At 32.5% G+C, this 25,288-nt stretch overlaps 5 protein-coding genes and 1 pseudogene across 7 annotated transcripts; 5 read left to right on the top strand and 1 right to left on the bottom strand.

Annotated features, from left to right (window-relative positions):
* Window positions 1-10,059: 10,059 nt before the first annotated feature.
* LOC106342465 lies at window positions 10,060-11,608 on the bottom strand. Its single transcript, XM_013781413.1, has 2 exons — window positions 11,368-11,608; window positions 10,060-10,707 (listed from the first exon to the last, which is right to left on the bottom strand). Exons 1-2 carry the CDS (start codon window positions 11,562-11,564, stop codon window positions 10,266-10,268), a joined length of 639 nt encoding a protein of 212 aa, XP_013636867.1. The 5' UTR covers window positions 11,565-11,608; the 3' UTR covers window positions 10,060-10,265.
* A 268-nt stretch (window positions 11,609-11,876) lies between these two features.
* Window positions 11,877-16,394, top strand: LOC106304960 (annotated as a pseudogene). Its single transcript, XR_001262884.1, has 6 exons — window positions 11,877-11,967; window positions 12,761-14,818; window positions 15,034-15,543; window positions 15,616-15,701; window positions 15,783-15,988; window positions 16,134-16,394. The product of XR_001262884.1 is annotated as a coatomer subunit beta-1-like (transcript).
* Window positions 16,395-17,001: 607 nt separating this feature from the next.
* LOC106326442 (cytochrome P450 71B2-like) lies at window positions 17,002-19,359 on the top strand. 2 transcript variants are annotated; one of them, XM_013764429.1, is made up of 3 exons: window positions 17,391-17,471; window positions 17,542-18,027; window positions 18,558-19,359. In XM_013764429.1, the coding sequence occupies exons 1-3, from the start codon at window positions 17,391-17,393 to the stop codon at window positions 19,170-19,172; spliced, it is 1,182 nt and encodes a 393-aa protein (XP_013619883.1). In that variant the 3' UTR covers window positions 19,173-19,359. The 2 variants fall into 2 exon arrangements, with proteins under 2 accessions (XP_013619874.1, XP_013619883.1); XM_013764420.1 differs by having other exon boundaries at window positions 17,002-18,027.
* Window positions 19,360-20,770: 1,411 nt separating this feature from the next.
* LOC106329320 lies at window positions 20,771-21,254 on the top strand. The gene is made up of 2 exons (XM_013767962.1): window positions 20,771-20,831; window positions 20,998-21,254. The coding sequence occupies exons 1-2, from the start codon at window positions 20,771-20,773 to the stop codon at window positions 21,252-21,254; spliced, it is 318 nt and encodes a 105-aa protein (XP_013623416.1).
* Window positions 21,255-22,114: 860 nt separating this feature from the next.
* Window positions 22,115-22,804, top strand: LOC106302636. Its single transcript, XM_013739104.1, has 2 exons — window positions 22,115-22,238; window positions 22,410-22,804. Exons 1-2 carry the CDS (start codon window positions 22,178-22,180, stop codon window positions 22,721-22,723), a joined length of 375 nt encoding a protein of 124 aa, XP_013594558.1. The 5' UTR covers window positions 22,115-22,177; the 3' UTR covers window positions 22,724-22,804.
* A 1,684-nt stretch (window positions 22,805-24,488) lies between these two features.
* Window positions 24,489-25,259, top strand: LOC106302867. The gene is made up of 2 exons (XM_013739278.1): window positions 24,489-24,556; window positions 24,884-25,259. Exons 1-2 carry the CDS (start codon window positions 24,499-24,501, stop codon window positions 25,198-25,200), a joined length of 375 nt encoding a protein of 124 aa, XP_013594732.1. The 5' UTR covers window positions 24,489-24,498; the 3' UTR covers window positions 25,201-25,259.
* The last annotated feature ends 29 nt before the right edge of the window (window positions 25,260-25,288 follow it).

Genomic DNA, 25,288 nt, shown 5'->3' with positions numbered 1-25,288 from the left:
CTTACCTTTTTCTTGTAATACCCTAGGAAATGAAGAAGCAAAAAGAACTATAACAAATAGAAGGACTACTAGAAAAGTTTGAAAAGGTTTATGGATTATATTAAAAATATAATAAAATATATTCATAATATGAGATATCACTTCTGAATACTAATTGTTTCTAAAAACAGAAGTGTTTCCAAATGGTATAGTTTTCAGATTCAATAATAGATAGTATCATCACATTATCAACAAAACCAGCATTAAAAAGGAAGGATGCTAATGGTATTATTCAAATTTACATACCAAATAAGTTAGACTTGTACGCTAACAATACTACACACACACACTCGATTAGCTAAACGAATTAGTGTATACGTATTTATTGGTAATTATCAGATAATATAAAGGAAAACAGAAACACAGATAAATAAATAGAAACTATTAATAGTTTTAGTGTCGCTACACTAATACTTTCTTTTGATTATTTTAATACTTTCCTTTTTCAGTGAAAACTGATATTGATGTATAAATATATGACTGGACAAAATCCCACTCCAAAAATAGAAAATTGTTGACCAAAAAATATGTGTTTCTCTTGTCATTGCAGCCTTATTAATGTTATCGCAGCGTTGGTAGCGCAAAACAAAAAGCATGCAGCTGGATACAGAGAATCACACTTTCTTTTTGTAGAATTTCAAATAACTTTAGTCAATCTTATAATGAAATATAGTTTTATACAGAAACGTAAGACACAGTATGGATTTTATGTTGGTTCAAGTCATGAAGTGAATAGGTAACTATAATTACTTAGAAATATTATACTTTTATAAACCCAAGGTATATATAATTAATTAAAGCAAATCAAAAACCAAATTGATGTGCCAATGGACGGTAACGTGACGTACAGACTATGATACGTCATGGGGAGTTGCTTGGTAATAATGTAACCAAATTGGTATCAAAGCATATTTCAAACTAAATTGAACCCGCGATAATAGTTATTTACTTTCTGGTTCATTAATCCATGCAGTTTAACCTGCCAAAGGTACATTTAGCCACTGGCTCCAACTATTTTTTGACTTCATCACCATTAGCAGACACACAATCTGCTCCAACTGAAGCTGATATTATGGAAGAAATTCCATCCCCTGTTATTGTCCTCGAGGCCAACTTGGTTTCACCGGACAATTCTTTGGTCCCTCTATACTCTCCTGCACATGGCAGTCCTTCTGTTACTCAAATTGCTTGTAATGAGCAAGATGATTAGAGAGGATATATGAGTGATGCTACGGCAAACCTCAACATGTCACGAGGTCGAAGGCCAATAAAACCGGTCCAAAAGTTTCAAGATATGGAGTGGAAAACGGTAAGAGGAAAGGGTAAAAGGGGTCGTCGAGGCCGCAGAAACTACCCTCCATCCTCTTAGTAGTTTCATCTCTCTCTTGTTTCATTAAGCTTATGAATCATAAGTCTTCTCCTATGTAAGCTAATGCTTGGTTGAATATGAGACATGTCTCATCATACTTTTTCAATCTTTATGATTGTTTCAACCATATATTGTATGTTTTTAGTATTTTAATTTGAAAGCCTATTTTACAAAAAAAAAAAAAAAAAATTTAAGTTAAGGCCAAGCCCAACAAAAAATAGTCTCCAAAGCGATAAAACAGACAATTCTCCATAGTCTCCTCGTTTATTTTTCTTATATACACGAACATCAAACATTTGAATATGGCCTAAAACACCATCTTATTATATAAAGTTTGGTTCTTCAAAGTTGCTAATTAACATGATCGCGACATGTGTCAATAAATTTTTTAAGATAGTGACATGTGTCAAAAATATAACATCTTTTTTTTTAAGATTTAAAAATATAATATATTATTACAAAAATATCTTTTTACAATTATTTTTAAGATTTTGGAAACGAACAATTACTATTACATAGTCTTTTACAATTATATATTGTTACAATTATGGGATAGTAATTTTTTTTTAAATCCTAAACAAGGAAATAATTATAAAAGATTATTTGAAAGTAAATTAATTTTTTGTTTAAAAAAATATAATTTTCATTTTTAAAGATACTAAAGAAAGAAAATTTCGAAAGAAAAATATTAACTAATTTTTTTTTAAAAACGAATTATCAAAATCCTACAAGTACAAGAAATTATTTAATAAATATCATAAAGTAAAACTAACTATAAAATAAGTAATATTTTTTTTTAAAGCCTAAACAAAAGAAAATTGTAAAAGTATTACTATTAGTTTACCATAAATAACAAACTTTCCTTTTTTTTACAGGTAATTTGTATGTTAAAAAATATTATTCTTATACAATTTGATTTGATTTAGAATTTTTAAAAAGGAAACTTGCATATTTTATAATTATTTTTGTTTAATATTTTTCATTAAAAAATTTCTTGTATTGGTGGGATATTATAATTCGTTTTTGTTTAAAATTTTTGTACAACTAATTTATTTTAATAAAATATTATTTTTAACTGATTTTATATTTTGTCTTATACGTACAAACACGTATTTTTAATATTTTTCATATTCACACATACTCATCTATGACAACACATCATAATTGGAAATTAAAATAAAATATTCATGCAATACGTTTCTCGTAAATAATATTTTGTTTTGTGAAAATAATATGTGGAAACTTAAAGCTAAATATAGTTGTGAAATATTTGTAGCTATTTTTTGGTTTATAATTTTTTAACATACAATTACCAGTAAAAAAAAGGAAAGTTTGTTATTTATGGTAAACTAATAGTTGTACAAAAATTTTAAAAATTAGTTGTACAAAAATTTTAAAAATTTTAAAAACAATATTTTATTAAAATAAATTAGTTGTACAAAAATTTTAAACAAAAACGAATTATAATATCCCACCAATACAAGAAATTTTTTAATGAAAAATATTAAACAAAAATAATTATAAAATATGCAAGTTTCCTTTTTAAAAATTCTAAATCAAATCAAATTGTATAAGAATAATATTTTTTCTTCTAAATAACTAAATTTCATATTTCTTAGGTAATTTTTTGTTAAAAAAATTATACACCAAAATAAATTCAAATAGTTCACCCGATATGATTGTTACATGTGCCAATAAAAAAATTATATGTTAATGCGTCAATAAAAATCTGTCATTATCTGAAAATAACTTTCTTTTTTCTAAAATCCTAAATAAAATAGATTTGTGAAATAATTATTCCTTTTTTAATTTTGACCAAATAAGATTTTTTTTCTTTTTTAAAAAAGAATCCTTACAAAATATCATTATAAAAGTCTATTTAATAAAATTTTCACTTTTAAAATTTAAAATTTAATGATAAACATGATACTAAAAATTATTTAATTAACAAGGAAATTTTTTTACAATATTAGTGATATTGAAAAAACGAATTTTGAAAGTAGCAACTGCTAAAAATAGTTAATTAACTGGAAATAATTATTTGATTGTAATTTCATTTTTATAAATCCCAAAAATTAAATTTTATATTTAATATTAATTTTCTTTTCTATATCCCTAAAAAACTGTAAGAAAATATTTGATATATTTTTAAAAAAAATCATAAGCAGAAGAGTTTTGTATCAAATTTTTCAGTTCTAACCAAAATAAAATTGTAAAAATTAATTTCGTAATGTTTCTAAGAGAGAATTTTATGATGAACATGATACTAAAAAATTACTCAATCTGTTTAAAATTAGCCTAGATACGAATTGTATAAATAGTATTTTTAAAACTTATTTAATGGTAACTAGAAATAATTATTTGATAACAATTTAATTTTTCTAAAATGTTAAACAGAAGACAATTGTAAAAGATTATATGATAGTAATTTTCCTTCCATAAAATCCTAAAAAAAAAATGTAAAAGAGTATTTGATAAATATAAATATATTTGATTGTAAATGAAAAGGATCCCTTTAAAAAAATCTAAGCAAAAAAATTGTTAAATTATGTAATAATAATTAAAAAAAAGATTTCGATGACAAGTATGATGTTAAAACTATTTAATTAACAAAAATAAAAAAATAGGATGTCTTCATGATTTCTATTTATATATGTTTGGTCTACGAAAATTATACACATGTCTGATATATATTTTCATGTTTGGTCATAAGAAATATATTATTATTATTATTGTGAGTGAAGTGATTTTTTTTTTTTTGATGACTCTGGTGTCCGGATGACCCGTAGGACTCCGACTAGCGCCCAAAGACCGTCCGGTGAACCCCCGTAGGAGCCGCCGGAGCCCGCCGAGGGTCATCCAGAGGTGCTGGCCAGCCACATGTAATTGGACCAGTGGCCGCGCGCGTGTGAAGTGTCCGTATTGGGCCCGAAGACCCTCAAGAGCAACATCTGCCAGTGGTGGCCCTCGAACCCTTGACCTCCCGAAGAAGGGGCAGAGAGCGAGATAGTTCAACCACCACTGGACCACTAACGCGCGGTTTGTTAAGTGATTGAAGTGATTTTTATATGCATTTTGTTAAAAAAATCAAGTTTAATTGCCATCTTATTACATTTTTTTTACTATGTAATATTTTTCTATTTCATTTTTAATTAAAATGTTGTTATGGAAATATATCATTAAGAAATAATGAATTAAGAAAATTATTAAGCATCACATAAGTTTAATAAATATTAAATTATTAAATAAGAAAGTGTATGATGTTGTCATTGACTCGATTGACCTTATTTAACTTTCAGTTTTTTTATATTCTAATTCTTAATTCGAGTTGGGTTGGGTTTAAAGTTATAGGTATGAGTGTTTTCCCTAGCATTTATTAGAAAATTGATAAAAATTCACATATGCACTATGATTATAAAATACAAATATTAACTGTAGTTTATTTGTAAAAATGAGTTATTAATTATAAAATAAGTCTCACACATCATATGCAAAAATAATCCTAAAAGTATAATAAAATTATTTATTTCTCTATTAAATTAAAACATCCAACAAAACCCGTTGCAACGCACAGGCTCATATCTAGTATAAATCAATAAAGATTAGAAAATACCCTACCATAACACTAAAAACGTTTTTGTCACAAATATAAATTCTAAGAATCAAAATGACCAAAATATTTCATTAAATAGGTAAATATACACTTATACCTCTAGAAGTAACTAATTCAAACTTTAGGGTTTAGAGTTAACAAGTGGGAATTTGAGATTGAGATTTAAAATTTTATAAAATAAAAAATAAATATTAAAAATTTGAAAATAAAAACTTTAAAAATAGTTTCAAAAAGTATTTTCAAATTACAAAAAGAAAATTTGAAAAAAAAATTATAAAAAAGTTTAAATTTGCATATAATCTAAAACTATTAAAAACAATTATTATTTTTAATTATTTTTGTATATATATATCTAGGGTATTATGGTATTTTTACCTATTAAATAAAACATTTTGGTCATTTTCCTCCTTGTGATATATTTTTGTGATCAAAACTTGAAAATAGTCTATTTAGGAGAATTGCCCATAAAGATTTTAGTCAAAAAAGTATTATTATATTGTCATTAACCGGAATCAGTTTCAATTTATTTTTCCGGATTCTTATTTTGGACATTTAAAATTTTCTCTTTTTAAAATATCTAATTTTATAACATATTATCTTTTGTAACATATATATTTCAGAAAATTATATAAGGTCTTTTTGTATATGTGTAGTAGTTGTTATATATATTTAGGATGATCATTTTTAAGATAAAAAGATAATAATATATGTTATGATGCTAATTTATAATATTTATATAATTAAGAAGTGATCTTGAAAACGATCGATATTAATATTTTGTTAAACTTAAGACAATGCTATTAAAGTTGATTTGTTTTATAATTTTGTTGGTTTCATTTTTGATATAATTAAACTAATTTTATTACCAACATTAATAAGATAATCTACTACTATATTTCTCCAAATGTTTAATAATTAATAACTCTATGGATGTGTTATTCAATCACTGATTTCAAATCAATTATTAATGTCTTATAATCTATCAAATTTTAAAATTTTAAGTTGATGAATTCTAAAATCTTTGCAGTAGACCTCAGATTTTGAATTTATTCATTTGTTCATGAGAATCCATAAGAGATGATTTGAAATCAATTTAAAATACAAAAAAAATTAAAATCCTTGAAAGTTGAATAACACTAGATTTTAAAAACTGGATTTAAATCATTCAGTGAATAACACTAGATTTTAAGATAGAATTTAGAATTAACATTTGAATAACAGTGGATTGTGTTTACTGTTTAGATTTAAACTTTATTAAAATACATGACTGAATAACACCACCTATATGTAATTTTTATGAATTTAAAAATGAATGGCAAGAATCGTAGTTTTTAAAATCTAAAATCTAAAAAATCTAGTGCGTAATATTATGGATGCAATTTAATGAGTTAAATTCGGTAATCATATATTGGAGGATCGTATAATATATGTTTCTATAAGCTGATATAGGGAAAACAGCTATTCCATGCCTAACATATTCAATCCATACCTTACTTATGTCACGTGCAAAAACATATCTGAACTTTCAAAATTTTCAAATAACATACATGATGTTTATCTTTTCGGCAAAATCATACACGTCACTACATCAGCATTCATATCATCTAATTTTGCTCATATTGATGCTACATCAGCTAATTTTGCTGACAAAAATGCCGTGTGTACATTTTTTTTAAATAGTCATTTTATAAAAATATTTTTTTTAGAAATTGTAAAATTTTATAAATTTATATTATTTAGTAAAACTAACATAAATTAATTAAATAATAAAATTTTAATCTTATATAAGAAATATATTTGTAATTTTTTTGATCGTATCATAATACCGTCCTTATAAAAGTTATATATATATATATGTTTGTAAAGATTCAAATTCAATGCTAGGGTTGCTTCATATGATCAATGGTGGAGCCAAACAAAAATTTTATAGGGGGCAAAGTAAGATTTAAATTCAAATTCATAGGGGTCATTAGCATAAATTTTATCACTGAAGCCATACATGTTTTGAATAATCAATGAAAATACAAAATTTTAAATATTTCATAGGGGACAGTTGCCCCTTTCCCCTTCTCTACCTCCGTCGCTGCTTATGATTGGTTAAAAATAATGCTGGTAATTTTTATATTAAATATAATAAAGATATGGCAATGATATTGAAATGTAATTAAATCTGAAAAACAAAGGGCAGAATTTTTATATGGATTCTGGTTTAATAGTATAAATAGATAAATAAATACGAGGATATAAATATTTTAGATGTTAGTGTCCCATATATTTGTTCATTAATAACGACAATTAAAATAGTGAGTATCTATATATCTTCTAATCTATTAAAACAGAGTCCTGTTTAAAATTTACCGTGGCATATGTTTTTTTGGACCTATTGAACATGTTGTACTAAATATAAAAACACACTTGATATATAATTTTATGGTAACCAATATACTTAAATTAAACCAACTTACAATTATACTTTGTTTTAATTCATACCTTATAACATTAACCTTCAAATCATGGATATATACTTTTTTTTTTCTATGCGTGTAACAAAATCCTTTTTATACAAAACATCAAACAGAAAAACTTTAAAGATGGTTTTTTTTACTTTCCTTTCTTCTTCTGGGTTTTGGCTGTGACGAGATTCAATCGAATCGTGAGGATTGGGGAGTGAGACTCGGTGGTGATTCGAGCTGGACGAAAAGTGTTTTGAGATTTGTTTGGATTTTGTCTATAGGTTTAGGCAACATTGTTACCAAATTCATATTTGGTGATAATGATCTCGGCGGCGATGGGGATTGTTGGGACGAATGAGATGGTTTTGACTTTGTTGCATGTTCAATTTGTCTCAAAACTGCGGTCAAAGACGTTGTAATATGTTAAGGGATTTGTTTCCTTGATGTGAATGAGCAAGCATTCAGATTTTCTGAGGAGAAGAAAACTTTGGTTTCTCAAATGAAGGAACTGTATAACTTTTGACGATGACGTATAGTTTCATGAATCTGAACAATTTGTTTTATAATCAGGTATGTTTTTGACAATGATGTTTTATGGAATCATAAACCATAAAACGATTCATATATTTGATTTCCTATTGATTTTCTCACTATCTGTATAAAATATTCATAACAATTAAATAAGATCCTCCTGATATGGTAAAACAAAAGATATGCCATTAGACTTTTTTTTTTTTTTGGACAAATAGATATGCCATTAGATAAGATCTTTAAGATCTTTGATTATTTAAAAAAAAAAAAAATCTTTAACCATTTTATTCCGGAACAATCAAATCTAATAATAAAAATATCATACAAGAAAATCGAAAACTGTGGAAGCCCCTCGTGGAAGCTCTTTTGGTCCAGTGATTTTATCAATGGTTCATTAAAACTTCTACACCAGGAGATATAAGTTTCAATTTCCGGAGAAGACAAATTATGCAGAATATTGAAAAAAAACTACTAGAGATCTTCGGTATGGCGCAAGAAGTACCGTGTAAATTTGTGTAAGTTTGTGTAAAATTTATATTATTATCTATATTGTGTTAGCATTAATAATCAAGATTTTTATCTTGTGTAAGTTTTTAAATTAAATATACATTTATACTTTATAAGTAAACATACTTTAAATCACTAATATTCATTTTCTTATACTATTATATATGTTTCAAAACAACGCAATAATCTTATGTCCAAACAATATAAAACACTAGATTTCATATTTTTAATATATCTTTAACAATTTTCTTTCAAATTGTTTAAATATATTGAATAATTTAGAAATTCAAATAATGTATAAAAACAATGAAAATAAAAAGAACTTATTTTTACAAGTTTAGATACTACAAAAAAATTTCAATCAATAACAAATCATATAATTTATATATTATTTTATTTATGTTTCCTAAACAATGGTTATATCATTTACTTAAGTAAAATAATTATTTAATAATGGACATTACATAAAATATATATATACAAACACTATAGATTGAAAATAACTACAATTGTACAATAAAAATAATAACAAAAATAATTATGAGAAATGTTCAAAATATATATTATCTAGAAAAAAATATTTCAACACTAATTGTAAAAAAACAAATTTAAACCGATTATAATTTGAACCAAATTATTAACAAAATAAATTACACAAAACAAATATAATAAAACTGATTAAGCTATATAAAAAAAAGTAACATGATCAAGACATATTTATACTTCTTAGTTATTTTATATCTTTCATTTTTTTGTAAAAACGTTATTAATTCATATAACTGCAAAACAGTGAACTTTAAAATATGGATTAAAAGTTAACAAACTATAAAATCATAACAATCTAAATGAAATTGGATTACATATCGGTCATCCATCAGTTCAATCAGTTAATCTCTGATTTCAGTGATTTTTAAAGGTTTTAAATATAATTTTATAAACCTCGACCATATTATTGGATCACCATTAACCGGTTTGACCGCGGATCCGGATTGATTTTAATAGCACTGATTTAAATGCAAAACTATTTTAAATACACAAAATTCTTATAAATTAACAAAATAGTTGTTAAGTTATTAGTGAAACTTTCGTCATAAAACATTCCGCGCTTTGCCGCGGGTCAATATCTAGTTGTTATGAAATCACGGTTTACAGTTATTTTTCAAAAAAAAAATCAGCGTTTATAATAAAAACTGTAGATTCGTTGGAATCAAATCATTAAACAATATAACCATTGATTTATTTATGCACATAATAAAAATACATTGTGATTTAACGTTAGCTAATATAATTTTCTATAATTAGTTGTTGCCATTGACTGTGCATATCTACCGAGATTGTTTTTAAAATTTTAAGGTCACTAACATTTTCTAAAAAGATATTTCATTAATTATAATTAATTTTCCATTTATTTTAAAAAAGTTTGTTAATATCAGTGGTACAAGTTGATAAATACTAAGAAGAAGTAAAGGTGAAGTCAAAATGGTACTTCAATTTTAATAACGTAACAAATGTCATAAGAAAATAGAAAGAAAAGTTGATGTACCATATGATTATGGAAATAGAAATCCACTACCAAGGAGGTGTAAACCGTTTATTACAAGTCTTTTTCGACACTGGTCAAACTCAAACCCTGAGTTATAATTCGCAGTGGAGAAATCGAACCTACGACCTACAACATCACTTACCTCCCTCTTCCAAAATCCAAAACGTTGACGAGACTCAGCAAAAAGAAAAGGAGAGCTAGCTAGCACTCTTAAGCATTAGCTTCTAACCACCCATGATCATCTTGGTGCGACTCTGACCCTCCAGCTTCAATAGAAGCTTCTTCCTCACCCTTCTCCTCTCCGCCATACATCTTTCTTCTAGCTTCCTTACGAGCTTCCCTACGAGCCTCTTTCTTAGCTATATTCAAATCCTTGAACCCTTGCTCGAACTTGGCTTCATCCTCAGGAGTAAAGAAAGCTACTTCCATCTGACCTAGCTCAGCGTATCTTTGCTCCATTTTGGTTTTCCAGAAAAGACCCATCTCTGTGTCCATCTTCTGGTAGGGCGTTTTCAGCAAGTACTCGTCTATTCCTCCCGCTTTGTCGATGCAGCGGAGAGCGTGAGTGGTGACTTTGACTTTAATGTGACGGTCGAATATGTAACTGAACAATCTCTTCTCCTGAACATTAGGTTTCCAACACCTTCTCGACCTGTTCTCAAATCAAACCACAAAGTTAACCACTTTGAGATTAACAAAACAATTAACAAACCATTCAGAATCATCGAGAGGAATTATACGAACTCACATCCATATTCTATTTCTACTTACAAAGGAAACAGATAAAGACTGAAACTTTCATCACACACTACATTTCTATCTACATAAGAAGATACATTTTATCACACCATGTATGCATTGTTCAAATCAAACCATATAGTTAACAACTTTGAGATTAACAAAAAAAAGTTACCAAACCATTCAGAAGCACAGAGAGGAATATAAACTCACCTTCACATTCTACTTACAACGAACACAGATAAAGATTGTAACTTTCATCACACAAAGATACTTGGATCCTACATTTCTATCAACAAAGGAAATAAATTTCACCAAACCATGTATGCATTGTTCAACAAAGAAACAATCGCATCAAGAGCTAAACAATGAAAATGCACTGCTGCATTGCTTAAATGGTTAAATCAAGAAAGCATTCCTAAAAAAATCAACAATTAGCTTCCACAGATGCATCATGTAGAGCAAAAGCATCACAAGCTCTAAAGCAAAGTTCAACAACATATCAAGATGTAAAGCAAATGCAACCTTCAACACGAATACACATACAAATAAAGAGATCAAGAAAGAGACTGACTTGTTGCCACCGTCTTCACTGACGCGGTTACCGTACTGGATATGGCGGCCGGCGTAGAGACCGCGTTTGGCTCTGCCCATCACGACTTTGGAATCGGGAACGCAGGCCTTGAGCTTCTCTTTCAGCTCAGGGGTCAGAGTCTCCGCTCCGACCTTCTTCACCAGCTTCTTCATCATCTCTTTCCCTCTGAACGCCATTTTCGTCTCTCCTCCCGAAGATCGCAGATCGCAAAACCCTATTCTTCGTCTTCCCCAAATCTATGTATGCTTGGTATAACCTGGTTTAGTTAACGATTTTAGTAAACCGGGTCCAGTAAAATCCGGTTTGATATTAGCCTAATTACGCTCATTTCATAAGTTTGGGCTTATTTTGAAAATAATTAGAAATATAGGGACCGCTATGGCGCTACTATCGGACTGGGCTTTTTATTAATGGGCCGTTGAGGTTGACTCGCTCTTTCCGTTTTGATGAATCTCACCAATAAATACATACATTTTATCTCACTTTGTGTTTGCCAGTGTTCTGAGATCCGAAATCTCTCTAGCTCTGCACCTCCGTCGATCACCTCCTCTCTCTCTCTGGATCTCTCGTACCTTTGAGGTTCGTCTCTCTGCCTAAACGTTCGATACATGATCCAGATTTTGTAGAGATCGATCCTCGTTTTACCTTTTCTTTTGTGTAAATCTACATTGCTTGGGCGTCCTTTGTTTGATCTCGATCCGAGTCCGTTAGATTCCCGATTTTTCATGTTTATGCTGCTGAGTGAGACTAGATTTCGAAATCTGGGGAGCTAAAGCGTAGAGAGATGGCATTTTGTTTTTTTTTTATTTTAGTTGATCCGAAGCTTTGTTATCGATTAAAAATATGATTGATCATAACGTTTTGATCGTAGCTGGTAAAGTGATGTTTTATTGATGGATCTGAGGATTTATATTTTGTATATGTTTTGCATCTTTCGATTTGTCTTGTGTAATCGTGATGTTTGCTCATAATTCACCGATTGGAGAACAGAGATGTTGATCCCTGCTAGTTTTTTTTTTTTAAATAATTTTTTGAAATACAGAGATGCTGAGTAGAGTGGTGTATATCATTGCTGAGTAGTAATGTGGATACTATTAAACTTCTTGTATAAAATTTACTTGAGCAGTTATGAGAAACGAATAAGGTTCTTCTCCTCTGTAACTCAAACTTGAAACCGCAAGAAATGTTAACATTTTGCTTATCATGTTTGTTTCTATGTGATCTGTACAGCGTTATGTCCTTTATTAGTTTTAAGGATGTGAAAATCTAGTTTTGGGTTCGTTGTGTTCACTCCATTCACTTGCATGGGTTTCCTTTTATTTGAGCTCACAAGTTTTCTTCATTTTGGTTTCTCTTTCGCTTTTTGTTGCAGGAGTGAAAAAGATGGAAAAATCCAGTACATTGCTTGTATACTATGGCAAAGGGACTCCAGCAGTTGCCAAAGAGATTAAAGAAGCTCTCAAAGGAAATGATGTGGAAGCGAAAGTTGATGCCATGAAGAAGGCGGTTATGCTTCTGCTGAATGGAGAAACCATCCCGCAGCTTTTCATAACTATTATAAGATACGTGCTGCCTTCTGAGGACCACACAATCCAAAAGCTTCTGCTGCTGTACCTGGAGCTGATTGAAAAGACGGATTCTAGGGGGAAGGTCCTGCCTGAAATGATTTTGATATGCCAGATTCTTCGTAATAATCTGCAGCATCCGAATGAGTACATTCGTGGAGTGACACTGAGGTTTCTTTGCCGGTTGAAGGAGACTGAAATTGTTAAGCCTTTGACTCCATCAGTGTTGCAAAATCTGGAGCACCGCCACCCGTTTGTTCGTAGGAATGCAATTCTGGCCATCATGTCGATATATAAGCTTCCAAATGGCGACCAACTCTTCGTTGATGCGCCTGAAATGATCGAGAAAGCTCTGTCAACAGAACAAGATCCGTCTGCCAAGAGAAATGCATTTCTAATGCTCTTTACCTGTGCTGAAGAACGAGCTGTGAATTATCTTCTGAGCAGTGTTGACAAGGTTTCAGACTGGAATGAATCGCTTCAGATGGTGGTGCTGGAGTTGATTCGAAGTGTCTGTAAGACTAAACCAACAGAGAAGGGGAAATATATTAAGATTATTATTTCTCTGTTAAGCGCCACTTCTTCTGCAGTTATCTATGAATGTGCTGGGACTCTTGTTTCTCTCTCGTCTGCCCCCTACTGCTATTAGAGCTGCTGCCAACACCTACTGTCTACTTCTTCTTTCTCAGAGTGACAACAATGTGAAGCTTATTTTACTCGATCGGTTGAGTGAGCTTAAGTCATTGCACAGAGATATCATGGTTGAGTTGATAATAGATGTTCTCAGAGCACTCTCAAGCCCGAACCTTGATATCCGCAAGAAGACACTTGACATTGCCCTTGACTTGATTACTCATCACAATATCAATGAGGTCGTTCAAATGTTGAAGAAAGAAGTCGTGAAGACACAGAGTGGAGAGCTTGAGAAGAATGGAGAGTACAGGCAAATGCTTATTCAAGCAATTCATGCTTGTGCAGTTAAGTTCCCTGAAGTTGAAAGCACAGTGGTCCATCTTCTAATGGATTTCTTGGGAGATAGCAATGTGGCTTCAGCACTTGACGTGATTTCATTTGTCCGAGAGATAATAGAAACGAATCCCAAGTTGAGAGTTTCAATTATAACCAGGTTGCTAGACACGTTCTATCAGATCCGCGCAGGAAAGGTCTGCCCTTGTGCACTTTGGATTATTGGGGAGTATTGTCTATCATTTTCGGAAGTTGAGAGTGGCATTTCCACCATTACACAATGCCTTGGGGAGTTACCGTTTTACTCTGTTTCTGAGGAATCTGAGCCAACTGAGGCATCGAAGAAGATTCAGCCAACTTCTTCCGCCATGGTGTCCTCTAGAAAACCTGTGATTCTTGCTGATGGAACTTACGCAACCCAAAGCGCAGCCTCTGAAACCACATTCTCCTCACCAACAGTTGTTCAGGGATCATTGGCTTCAGGAAATTTGAGAGCGCTGCTTCTAACTGGTGATTTTTTCCTTGGAGCAGTTGTTGCTTGCACACTGACTAAACTTGTTCTTAGGTTAGAAGAGGTTCAGTCATCTAAAACTGAAGTGAACAAGACAGTCACACAGGCGTTGCTGATCATGGTTTCTATGTTGCAACTTGGCCAATCTCCTGCTTCTCCACACCCTATTGATAATGATTCATATGAGAGGATTGTCTTGTGCATAAAATTGCTTTGCCATAAGAATGATGGGATGAAAAAGATATGGCTGGAATCCTGCCGCCAGAGTTTTGTCAAGATGATTTCTGAAAAACAGCTTAGAGAGATGGCTGAACTTAAGGCAATGGCCCAAACAACTAATGCCCAACCTGATGATCTCATTGACTTCTTCCATCTGAAGAGCCGGAAGGTAACAATATTATTTTCTAAATTAAGCTGGCTTCATTGTTTTCCCCCTTGTGAACAATTCCTACGCAACCTGTTCAGGTTGTGTTTACTTTCTTGTACTGTTCATATCCATTTTTTCTTTCTCATTTTGAAAGAAGGACAACAGAAGTTGATAGTGGCTGTTTATATACATATATTGGTCAGTAGATTAAAGTACGGATGATAAGTTTCTTTCAGGGAATGAGTCAACTTGAGCTAGAAGACCAGGTACAAGATGACCTAAAGCGTGCAACTGGAGAATTCACCAAGGACGAGAACGATGCGAACAAACTAAACCGCATTCTTCAACTCACAGGATTCAGTGATCCAGTCTATGCTGAAGCATATGTGACCGTCCATCACTATGACATCGCACTCCAAGTTACTGTCATCAACCGTACAAAGGAAACCCTACAGAATCTGTGCTTGGAGTTAGCAACCATGGGTGATCTCAAGCTCGTTGAGCGTCCTCAAAACTATAGTCTGGCACCGGGAACGAACATGCAGATAAAAGCAAACATCAAGGTCTCGTCCACAGAGACTGGAGTCATATTCGGGAATATCGTCTATGAGACATCAAATGTAATGGAGCGAAATGTCGTGGTACTCAACGACATACACATTGATATCATGGACTATATCTCCCCTGCTGTTTGCACAGAGGTTGCTTTTAGAACCATGTGGGCAGAGTTCGAATGGGAAAACAAGGTAATTTACCTGTTACACTGTACCTTTCTTTGAGTTTGGTTATTAACGATTCAGTCTTGGTCGTCATGTCAGGTTGCTGTGAACACCACGATTCAAAACGAAAGAAAGTTCCTCGACCACATAATCAAATCCACAAACATGAAGTGTCTCACTCCTCCGTAAGCTCAGATTCTTATTTTTGCTTCCCATTATATAGACCGAAACTCTTGTTACTAATTGATGCTTCTCTCTGTTTGCAGATCTGCAATAGAAGGAGAATGCGGGTTCCTATCGGCAAACTTATATGCAAAAAGTGTGTTTGGTGAGGATGCTCTTGTGAATGTGAGTATCGAGAAGCAAACTGATGGGGCATTGAGTGGCTACATAAGGATAAGGAGCAAGACGCAAGGGATTGCTCTAAGTCTTGGAGACAAAATCACCCTCAAACAAAAGGGTAGTAGCTGAGGTTAGCTGAATAATATTCATATCTTCTTCCCAAAACCTTTTTCCGATCCAGTCCATACATATATATGTTATACGTGGAATCCTCACACTCCTTAACCGGGTGTAATTCCCGGTACACAATACCGATTAATTGTTACAACATACAGGGTTGGAATGGTGGCACAAGGTAACAGATTTAGACCACGTTGGTATCTCTCTTGAGCAATCTTTTGTTGGTTGAATCTGTTTACTGCGGAGTGAGGCGTTTAAAGCATATGTAAAGACACTATTTTGTTACCGATGGTTTTTTCGTGTTTTTTCATGTTCTTAGTACTTGACGATTTTGTTTTATCTGTAATGTTTTTCGTTCTATAATGTCGTTTGATGGGGGAGATTAAACCATTATTTTCATGAAATAATTTTATCGATCGTAGAGTCGCGAAGTTACATGGTTTTGGTCCTAGGCGCAGCTGTTTAACGTCGTTTGCGTTCCTCTTCTTTGACCATTATTTCTCCACCAGCCAGGCTCAACTGTCATCAATCGGCGATGCATTCGAATACGTATGGCTGACAGTATCTGAGCCTATACATAACCCGAGAGAAGGACGCTGACGGCGACTCTGGCGTTTTTGACAAGTTAAAACTGACGTGGTGACAACAGATTGTTGGCTCTCGGACCTTATATAGATCCAGTGTTCTGGTCCTGCCCTTATCTCCACACTCACGCCGCTACAACACAACCAATAACAAAACTTGCACGTGGGGTACGGTGGAAGTATCTTAATGTTGACAGTACTGCATGCTACGATGAATTTACATATGATTTAAATCTACAAACCCCACTTGATTTGGAAAGTTTTAACATCGTCAATTTTGAACCATAAAACTATATTTTTCATTATCTTCTCATGCAGCTTACTAATTTCCATCATTATCTGTATCGTAGTTGTCATAGGTTGATAATGGAATTATACTGGTTTAAATCCACAAAAATAAGTGTACCACAAAACCACTTCCTAATATCTTACTTATAATAATTGATACGAAGAGTAACCTTAAGCTCATTAAGTTAGCAAAAAAAAAAACCTTAAGCTCATCTCTCCAAGAGCTGAGTCGGTAGAGCAAGAAAAGAAAATGTTCATCTTTCTCTGTTTCTCATGGGTTTTCATGCTTCTTACGTTTGTCTCTTTGATCTGTTTCGTGAAAAAGATTAAAGAAACTAAAACATTGAATCTTCCTCCAAGTCCTCCAAGTTTTCCCATCATCGGAAACTTGCACCAACTCGCAGGACTACGTCACCGATGCTTTCACCACCTCTCCATCAAATACGGACCCGTGGTGCTTCTTCATCTCGGCTTCGTTCCAACCGTTGTCATCTCCTCGAGTGAAGCAGCCGAAGAAGTCCTTAGAACTAATGACCTTGGATGCTGCAGCAGACCAAAGACTGTCGCCACGGGAAAACTCTCATACGGTTTCAAAGACATCAGCTTCGCGCAGTACGGCGAGTACTGGCGAGAGATGCGGAAGCTCGCTGTCGTCGAGCTATTCAGCCTCAAGAAGGTTCATTCATTCAAGAACATCAGAGAGGAAGAGGTTGGATTCATGGTGAAAAAGGTTTCAGAATCTTCTTTAAAACAATCTCCTGTTGATCTAAACAAAACCTTTTTCTCTTTAACCGCAAGCATCATTTGTAGAGTGGCTTTAGGACAGAACTTCAACGAGAGTGGGTTTGTGATTGAACAAGATAGAATCGAAGAGCTTGTACGTGATGCATTGGTTGCTCTTGGTAGTTTCACTTGCTCTGATGTTTTCCCTGGTGGACTTGGGAGATTGTTAGATTGGTTGTTTGGTGGACACAAGAGGATAAACAAAGTGTTTGAAGAGCTTGATGCCTTTTACCAGCATGTGATTGATGACCATTTGAAGCCTGAAGCAGCAGGGAAGAAAGCTATTGACTCTGCGGCGGATATTGTTGCACTCTTGTTGGATATGATGGAGAAACAAGGGAAGAAAGATTATTTCAAGCTGATCAACATTAGTAATATCAAGGGAGTACTCATGGTAATAATCTCAAATCTATCTTGCTAAGTGTTACATTATACTCACTCATAAAAAAAATATCATTTTCACATATTCGCATAAAGTAAGAAATAATTGAATTATATTTATATTTTCAATAAATGCATTTGTTTAACCAGTAGTTTTGAGATAAATTAAATTATTTATAAGATTGAAGCATTTTTCGATTAGTATTAAAATTAAAATAGATGAAAATTGCATTGAAATTATAATACCATTTGTGAATCAAGAAAAAAATATCAAAATGATATTTTGTAAAACAAAGAGAGTATTAATTACAAAGATACAGTCTCCATGTAGGTAGCAGTAAGATGGATTTTAAAACCAACTACTAGGACCAGACCACTATACTACAATTATATAGGTCTTGATCATTCATTTCATTTGTTTGCATCTGATTTTACGTGACCTTCACGTTACCAAAACAAAAATTCACATACAAATGCAAACACTGACTTGATTTCCAAACCTTGTGCTTATATGTGTTTTTATGTATTTTTGTGTTTTGTCAGAACATATTTCTTGCAGGGATAGATACAGGAGCTATAACCATGATATGGGCCATGACAGAACTCGTTAGAAACCCTAAAGTGATGAGAAAGGCACAAGAAGAGATCCGAACCACCCTAGGGCTCAACAAGGAGAGGATCACTGAAGAAGACGTTGACAAAGTTGGTTACCTAAAGCTCATAATCAAGGAAACGTTTAGGCTACACCCAGCAGCTCCATTATTAGTCCCCAGAGAAACAATGTCTCACGTCAAGATCAACGGCTACGATATACCTCCCAAAACACAAATCCAACTCAACGTATGGGCCATAGGACGTGACCCCAGGCGATGGACCGATCCTGAAGAGTTCATCCCTGAACGGTTTGCTAACAGTTCTGTAGATTTCAGAGGACAACACTTTGATCTGTTGCCGTTTGGTTCTGGTAGGAGGAGTTGTCCTGGAATGCCTATGGCGCTTGCTTCCGTGGAATTAGGACTGTTGAGTTTGCTTTACTTCTTTGATTGGAAGTTGCCTGAAGGGATGGTTAGTGAAGAACACATTGATATGGAAGAAGCTGGTAATCTTACCGTTGTAAAGAAACAACCTCTTCTACTTGTGCCTGTTCGACACCATTGATGAGCATCGAGCTTTCACAGAAAGCTAAGACGTTCTGTATATTCTTGCGTTGTATGAGAAATAGGTGTATGAACAACTTAATAAGATCCAATATGTATCAAGAATTAATGTATGAGCAATGTTCAAGAAACCACTAGATGGTAATGGCCCTTTGTAGAGGTATAGAGGGAAGCGGATTATTCGGTACTTAGAGCAAATTCTTTACTTATTTATATATATTTTATATTTATATTATTTTAAACTTTTTAAATTTTAATTATAAAATCATTTGATGAATTATCAAATTATATATACAAAACAAAATAAATTAGACAAATTTGTAAACTATTATTAACATTATTACTTAATTTAGTAAATTCATACTAATTTAATCGGTTTAAATCAATTTAGAATGGTTTAAACTGATTTGAATAGTAGAAATCAGATTTGAAAAAAAAAACGATTTTGCCGCCTAGACACTATCTAGAATGTAATATTATCAAGAAATTGGTTTATTGGCTCTAAAATGGTTCGGTGATGCTGATCTGAAAATTTATAACAGTCAAAAACGTAGCACAACAACTAAGAAAACAAACATGCTGATCTTCTGGTTATAACATCGAATAGAATAAAATGAACTAAATTAGGGACTTTGATCAGTGACTAAAAAGCTATACCTGATTGACAGTATTTATATACGTATAAAAGAGTACATCTGCTTCTCCACTGAAGAAGAGCAGACACAATATGATCACAACAAAACATGGCATTCAACCAGACAACAGTGGAAGTAGTGCGTCTAAGGTCAACATCATTCTTGAATCTTGAGTTTCTCACTAGGCGGTGTTCCTTTAAAACTTCCATATCTCATAGGCTTAGGTATGTAAAGAGAGCTGAGCATCTTCTCCAAAGCCACCACTGTGTATCTCACATACTTGCTCGAACTCGCATCTTTCTCAACCAACGGCCCATAGTTCTGCATATAGCTTCCTGTAAACCGGCACAACAGCCTGAACAATCTGTTGACAAACTCTATCTCTCAAATCTTTTTCCGGCACAGCCCATGTAGATTGCTTCTTATAACCTGTTACACTCTTACCTTTCTTTGAGTTTGGTTATTAAAATTTCAGTGGTGGTCTTCATGTCAGGTTGCTGTGAACACCACGATTCAGAACGAAAGAGAGTTCCTCGACCACATAATCAAATCCACAAGCATGAAGTGTCTAAGTTCAGATTCTTATTTTCTTCCCATTATATAGACCGAAACTCTTGTTACTAATTGATTCTTCTCTCTGTTTGCAGATCTGCAATAGAAGGAGAATGCGGGTTCCTATCAGCAAATTTATATGCAAAAAGTGTGTTTGGTGAGGATGCTCTTGTGAATGTGAGTATCGAGAAGCAAACTGATGGGGCATTGAGTGGCTACATAAGGATAAGGAGCTACAACCGTTACCCACTTCTTTCTTTGGTTAACATAACCTATAACTCTACCAAAACTTTTTATTGTATTAAATAAACCCAATATCTCCCTGTAAATAACACTAACATCACAATTGAGCTGCCACATTCTTACATTCACTAAGTTTCATATACTCTGATAAATATCCAAAGATCAAACCATGGCAACAAACGCATGCAAATTCCTTTGCCTCATTCTCCTCTTTGACTTCGTCGCCCAAGGTATAGTGTTATCTATATATACATTTATATGGAACAAAATGTTAAAATCTTCACACATTATTATATATACCAGATCTAATTCGTTTGAAGTTTTAACGTAACAGCACGTAATATGTATTCTATAACTAATTTTCTTTCATAATTTTTTTGCCCTTGGAAAATTTAGGATTTTGGTGTTCTAGATCCTTTAGTGATATATCACTGAAACAATCAAAAACCGGAAAAATGATCAAGAACACACCAGAGTGGGAAGTGATATTGACGAACCCTTATTCCTGCACAGGAACTGACATAGTGTTGTCATGTGTCGGTTTCAAATCGCTCACACCCATCGACCGTTCGCAAATATCGGTATCCGGTAACGAGTGTTCGCTCATCAACAATCTATATGGCGAAACTGACTTTGTTTTCAAATACGTATAGACCGAGAAGTTCGATATCAAGATCAAGTCGGGCGAAGTAGCTTGCTCTTAAATTTTCTGCCCTTGGTTTAATTTGGTCTTTGTTCATGTTTGTTTAGTTACTTGAGCTGATGAGCAAGTGAAGCTGATGATCATTATTACATATATATATATATATGTATATATATTTTTTTTGTTAACCGAGGGTCCCAGGTCGGGGCCCAGACATCCCTCGAGGCCCGCAGCAGCCACGTCATTTCCACCCTAGGAGTAGCAGGGTGGGCCCGGGTGGCCCGGCGTAGAGGTATATCTGAGAGGGGAGGTTCGAACTCGCGGCCCTTAGGACCATTGCGAGCCGCCTCACACCACTTGACCACCAACGTCTAGATATTATTTAGCAAGTATTTTTTTAAAAAAGAATTGATTGAATCTCCATTGTATTCATTCTCAATAAAAACATGACTTACTATTAAACATGATATTGTTTAAAACTAATTATGACATAGATATATATTTATGTAATTTTGTATTTTATGATAAGATTTTTGAAATATGCTAATAACTAATAGATTGTAATTAAATCAATATCATCAAATATAACACTAAAAATGTAATAATGGAAATATAAAAATATTTAATTACACTAGATAATTTGTTGCCAAATTATAGTTTTAAATATATACATATCTTTCATTAAATGTAAATATAGCATAATCAAAATTAATTATTGTAAATTAATTTTACTAAATTAGTCAAATCAAAGTCAAAACAAAAAATATTGTTACATAAATGGCAAATTATAATTTTTAATCATAAAAGATATTTTATTCTATAAAATAAACCCAATACCTCCCTATAAATAACACTAACATCACAATTTATCAGCCACATTCTCATATTTACTAAGTTTTACATATTCTCTGATAAATATCCAAACATCAAACCATGAAAACAAATGCATGCAAATTCCTTTGCCTCATTCTCCTCTTTGCTTTCGTCTCCCAAGGTATAGTTATATAATACATTTATATAGAACAAAATGTTACAATCGTCGCACATTATTATATATAACAGATCCAATTTGTTTAAAGCTTACACCGTTTTTAACGTAACATCACGTAATGTGTATTCTATAACTAATTTTCTTTCATAATTATTTTGCCCTTGAAATATTTAGGATTTGGGTGTTATGGACCCGGAACCTTTGAGAATATATATCTGAAGCAATCCAAAACCGGAAAAATGATCAAGAATACACCAGAATGGGAAGTGAGAGTGACGAACCCTTGCACCTGCACAGGCACTGACATAGTATTGACATGTGTCGGTTTAAAATCGCTCACGCCCATCGACCATTCGCAGATATCGATATCCGGTAACGAGTGTAAGATAACCAACAATCTATATGGCCATACTGACTTCGTTTTCAAATACGTATGGGCCAAGAAGTTCGATATCCAAATGGAGTCGGGTGGAATCGCTTGCTCTTAAATTTTCTGCCCTTAGTTTAATTTGGTATTTGTTCATGTTTGTTAGTTGATGAGCATGTAAAACTGATGATCATTATTACACACACACATATATATATATATAGACTAATAAATATGTACGCGTTTTATTATTGAGTTTTATGTCATTTTATTAGTAGTATCTATTACTGTTCACATTTTGGTGACCAAACAATTGTAGTGTTTATCGTTTTATTTCTCTAAGCCACACTTTCATCTAGGCCGTTAAAAAAACAATACTCATTGCAACTGCATTATTCGACCACGCTTTCATGATCATCTAAATATCTAAGAAATGATCAACATACGTAGTTTAATTTCTCCTGGACAACTGCAGTCAGATCAAGCCTCTGTATGGCGGCAACAATGAAGCTCTCAAAGCTCAGGGTTTGCTCCGACAGCTTAACGTTCATAGCAGCAATCAACAACAAACAACAGATGAAGGAAATTGTGAGTATCGTCAGAGATATTCAAGAAATCTCCTCTGAGTTTGATTTTATCGTTTTTTCTCATATTCCACGCAAGAACAATGAAAGAGCAGACTCTTTGGCTAAACAGACCCTTAGAGCTGTTTCTGTGTAATCCCCCACCTAGTGGGCCGACTTTGCCTTTTTTGGGCTTTAATTTAAGTATGTTTAGTGACAAAAAAAAAAATTTCTCCATGAATGACAATACAAATAAAGACAGTAACCACGTAAAGAGCAAAGAGATATACACCTTCCGCTACCTTAAATGTCATAAATGGAATTGAAGATGTGTTGACCAGCCATGAGCCATTTACAAGCAGTCAACAAGTAATAATATACATTGCCAACGGGTCTATAAATACTCTATTCATTTCGTAATAAAAAATGTTTTGATTAAAAGTATAAGGATTAGGAAATTTATTTTGTAAAAATATTTTTTTAATAATATAACTTTAAATCGAGTTAACCAATATTTATGAAGTAACATACTCCCTCTGTTTCACTAAGATAAAAATTTTAGAGAAATTGTTCCAAAAAAATAGTTTTTTTTTATGTTTTCTATACAAAAATTACAAATTTTAATAAAATTAATTGAATTTATTGAAAAACTATTGGTTAAAAAGCATTGGAATTTGATAATTTAAAAAAAAACGATTCATAATTAATATGTTTTCTTACCAGTACATTCATCTTTAAGAAATGAGGGAATATTATTAGTCAATCAATTTTCAATAAAGTTAAAATTATCTTTAAAATATTAATTTTATATTTTGAAACATCAAATTTTCTCTCAAATACTCTCTCCGTTTCAAATTAGTTGTCGTTCTAGAGTTTTGCACACAAATTAAGAAACTAGTTAAATGCTCAAATTTACCCTTGTTTAACCATTATAATTGCATAACATTTATTGTTTATCTTAGTTTAATTAGGGATAAATAGAGAAATTAGTAGAAAATTGCATTGAAATCATAAAACGACATTTATTTTTTAACAAAATTATAAGTTATAACGATAATTAATTTGAAACGGAGGGATCGGAGTATCTTATATTACAGAATCGATGGAGTATATTTAGTTACAAGATTGTCGTTTATTTATTAATTGTGTTTATATAATATAATATCGTTCCAAAAAAAAGGTTTATAGATTCTAATGAATTCAAGAATTGTAACTCTATTGGTTATTAATTACGGAAGCAAGAGACTTCACGTTAACATACGCAATGGCTATATAAACTTGACAGATTCTTTTCTCACTCTCCATCTCTTAAAAAACAAAAATCACAATAACAATGGCATTTGCTCTTAAGTATTTTCTTATGTTTCTACTTCTGTCTATGGTTACTCAAGGTAATGTAATCGAATCTCTAAAGGCTTTTTGCATATATCTCAGAAATTTCATGCGTTTAGTGCATATATCTAATCTTAATATCCAGTCATCATCATGGGATGCTTAATCCGTTTTTTTTTTTTCGTTTGATGCTTCTGTTCTTTGGATTATATTATATGAAAATATATGATCTGAAATGAGATTTCAAATATTTAAGATATTGTTTCATATATTTAGGATGTCTTTCTCTATATATATATGTTACAAGTATATCCATATGTCTCCATTCTTTTTCATATACACATAGAGTTACAAAACTGATAAAAAAGGACACATAACCCACACAGGACAATGCCGCTGCGCTTTCAGTGACCTCCAGATCGGCGCGGTGAGGACGGGGAGACAAGTTGCCGGACAACCGGAGTGGAAAGTGACGGTTGTCAACACGTGTAACTGTCCTCAGAAGCAGGTGACTCTCTCATGCGGAGGGTTTGCTCCTGTGAATCCTGTCAAGCCATGGCTACTTCGCCCACAAGGAAGAACGTGTCTTCTGATTAATGGAGAAGTTATGCCAGCTGGAGCCACAGCTGAGTTCGCTTATGCCGGCCAGCCTTACATCTTCAGACCCGTCAGCTCCAGGGTCAAAATAAGTTGCATGAATTAATTTCTTTTGCTATTACAACTTTCTGATTCATGCCTGTGAACAAGGTTATAAGGTTTCTTGCTCTCAAGCAAAGCAATATACTTTTCTT

The sequence above is a fragment of the Brassica oleracea genome, chromosome C1 (genome assembly GCF_000695525.1).
Source record: "Brassica oleracea var. oleracea cultivar TO1000 chromosome C1, BOL, whole genome shotgun sequence".
NCBI classification, from domain to species: domain Eukaryota; kingdom Viridiplantae; phylum Streptophyta; class Magnoliopsida; order Brassicales; family Brassicaceae; genus Brassica; species Brassica oleracea.
This window is presented reverse-complemented; position numbering and strand designations above follow the sequence as displayed.

Excerpts from the sequence above, each read along its gene's own strand:
- LOC106342465 (XM_013781413.1), bottom strand. The coding sequence starts at position 11,564 with ATGGCGTTCAGAGGGAAAGAGATGATGAAGAAGCTGGTGAAGAAGGTC. Across the intron at positions 10,708-11,367 it reads AGTGAAGACGGTGGCAACAA|GTCGAGAAGGTGTTGGAAAC; the intron begins GTCAGTCTCTTT and ends ATTTGAGAACAG.
- LOC106326442 (XM_013764420.1), top strand. The coding sequence starts at position 17,101 with ATGTTCATCTTTCTCTGTTTCTCATGGGTTTTCATGCTTCTTACGTTT. Across the intron at positions 18,028-18,557 it reads ATATCAAGGGAGTACTCATG|AACATATTTCTTGCAGGGAT; the intron begins GTAATAATCTCA and ends GTGTTTTGTCAG.
- LOC106329320 (XM_013767962.1), top strand. The coding sequence starts at position 20,771 with ATGGCAACAAACGCATGCAAATTCCTTTGCCTCATTCTCCTCTTTGAC. Across the intron at positions 20,832-20,997 it reads CTTTGACTTCGTCGCCCAAG|GATTTTGGTGTTCTAGATCC; the intron begins GTATAGTGTTAT and ends TGGAAAATTTAG.
- LOC106302636 (XM_013739104.1), top strand. The coding sequence starts at position 22,178 with ATGAAAACAAATGCATGCAAATTCCTTTGCCTCATTCTCCTCTTTGCT. Across the intron at positions 22,239-22,409 it reads CTTTGCTTTCGTCTCCCAAG|GATTTGGGTGTTATGGACCC; the intron begins GTATAGTTATAT and ends TGAAATATTTAG.
- LOC106302867 (XM_013739278.1), top strand. The coding sequence starts at position 24,499 with ATGGCATTTGCTCTTAAGTATTTTCTTATGTTTCTACTTCTGTCTATG. Across the intron at positions 24,557-24,883 it reads TCTGTCTATGGTTACTCAAG|GACAATGCCGCTGCGCTTTC; the intron begins GTAATGTAATCG and ends TAACCCACACAG.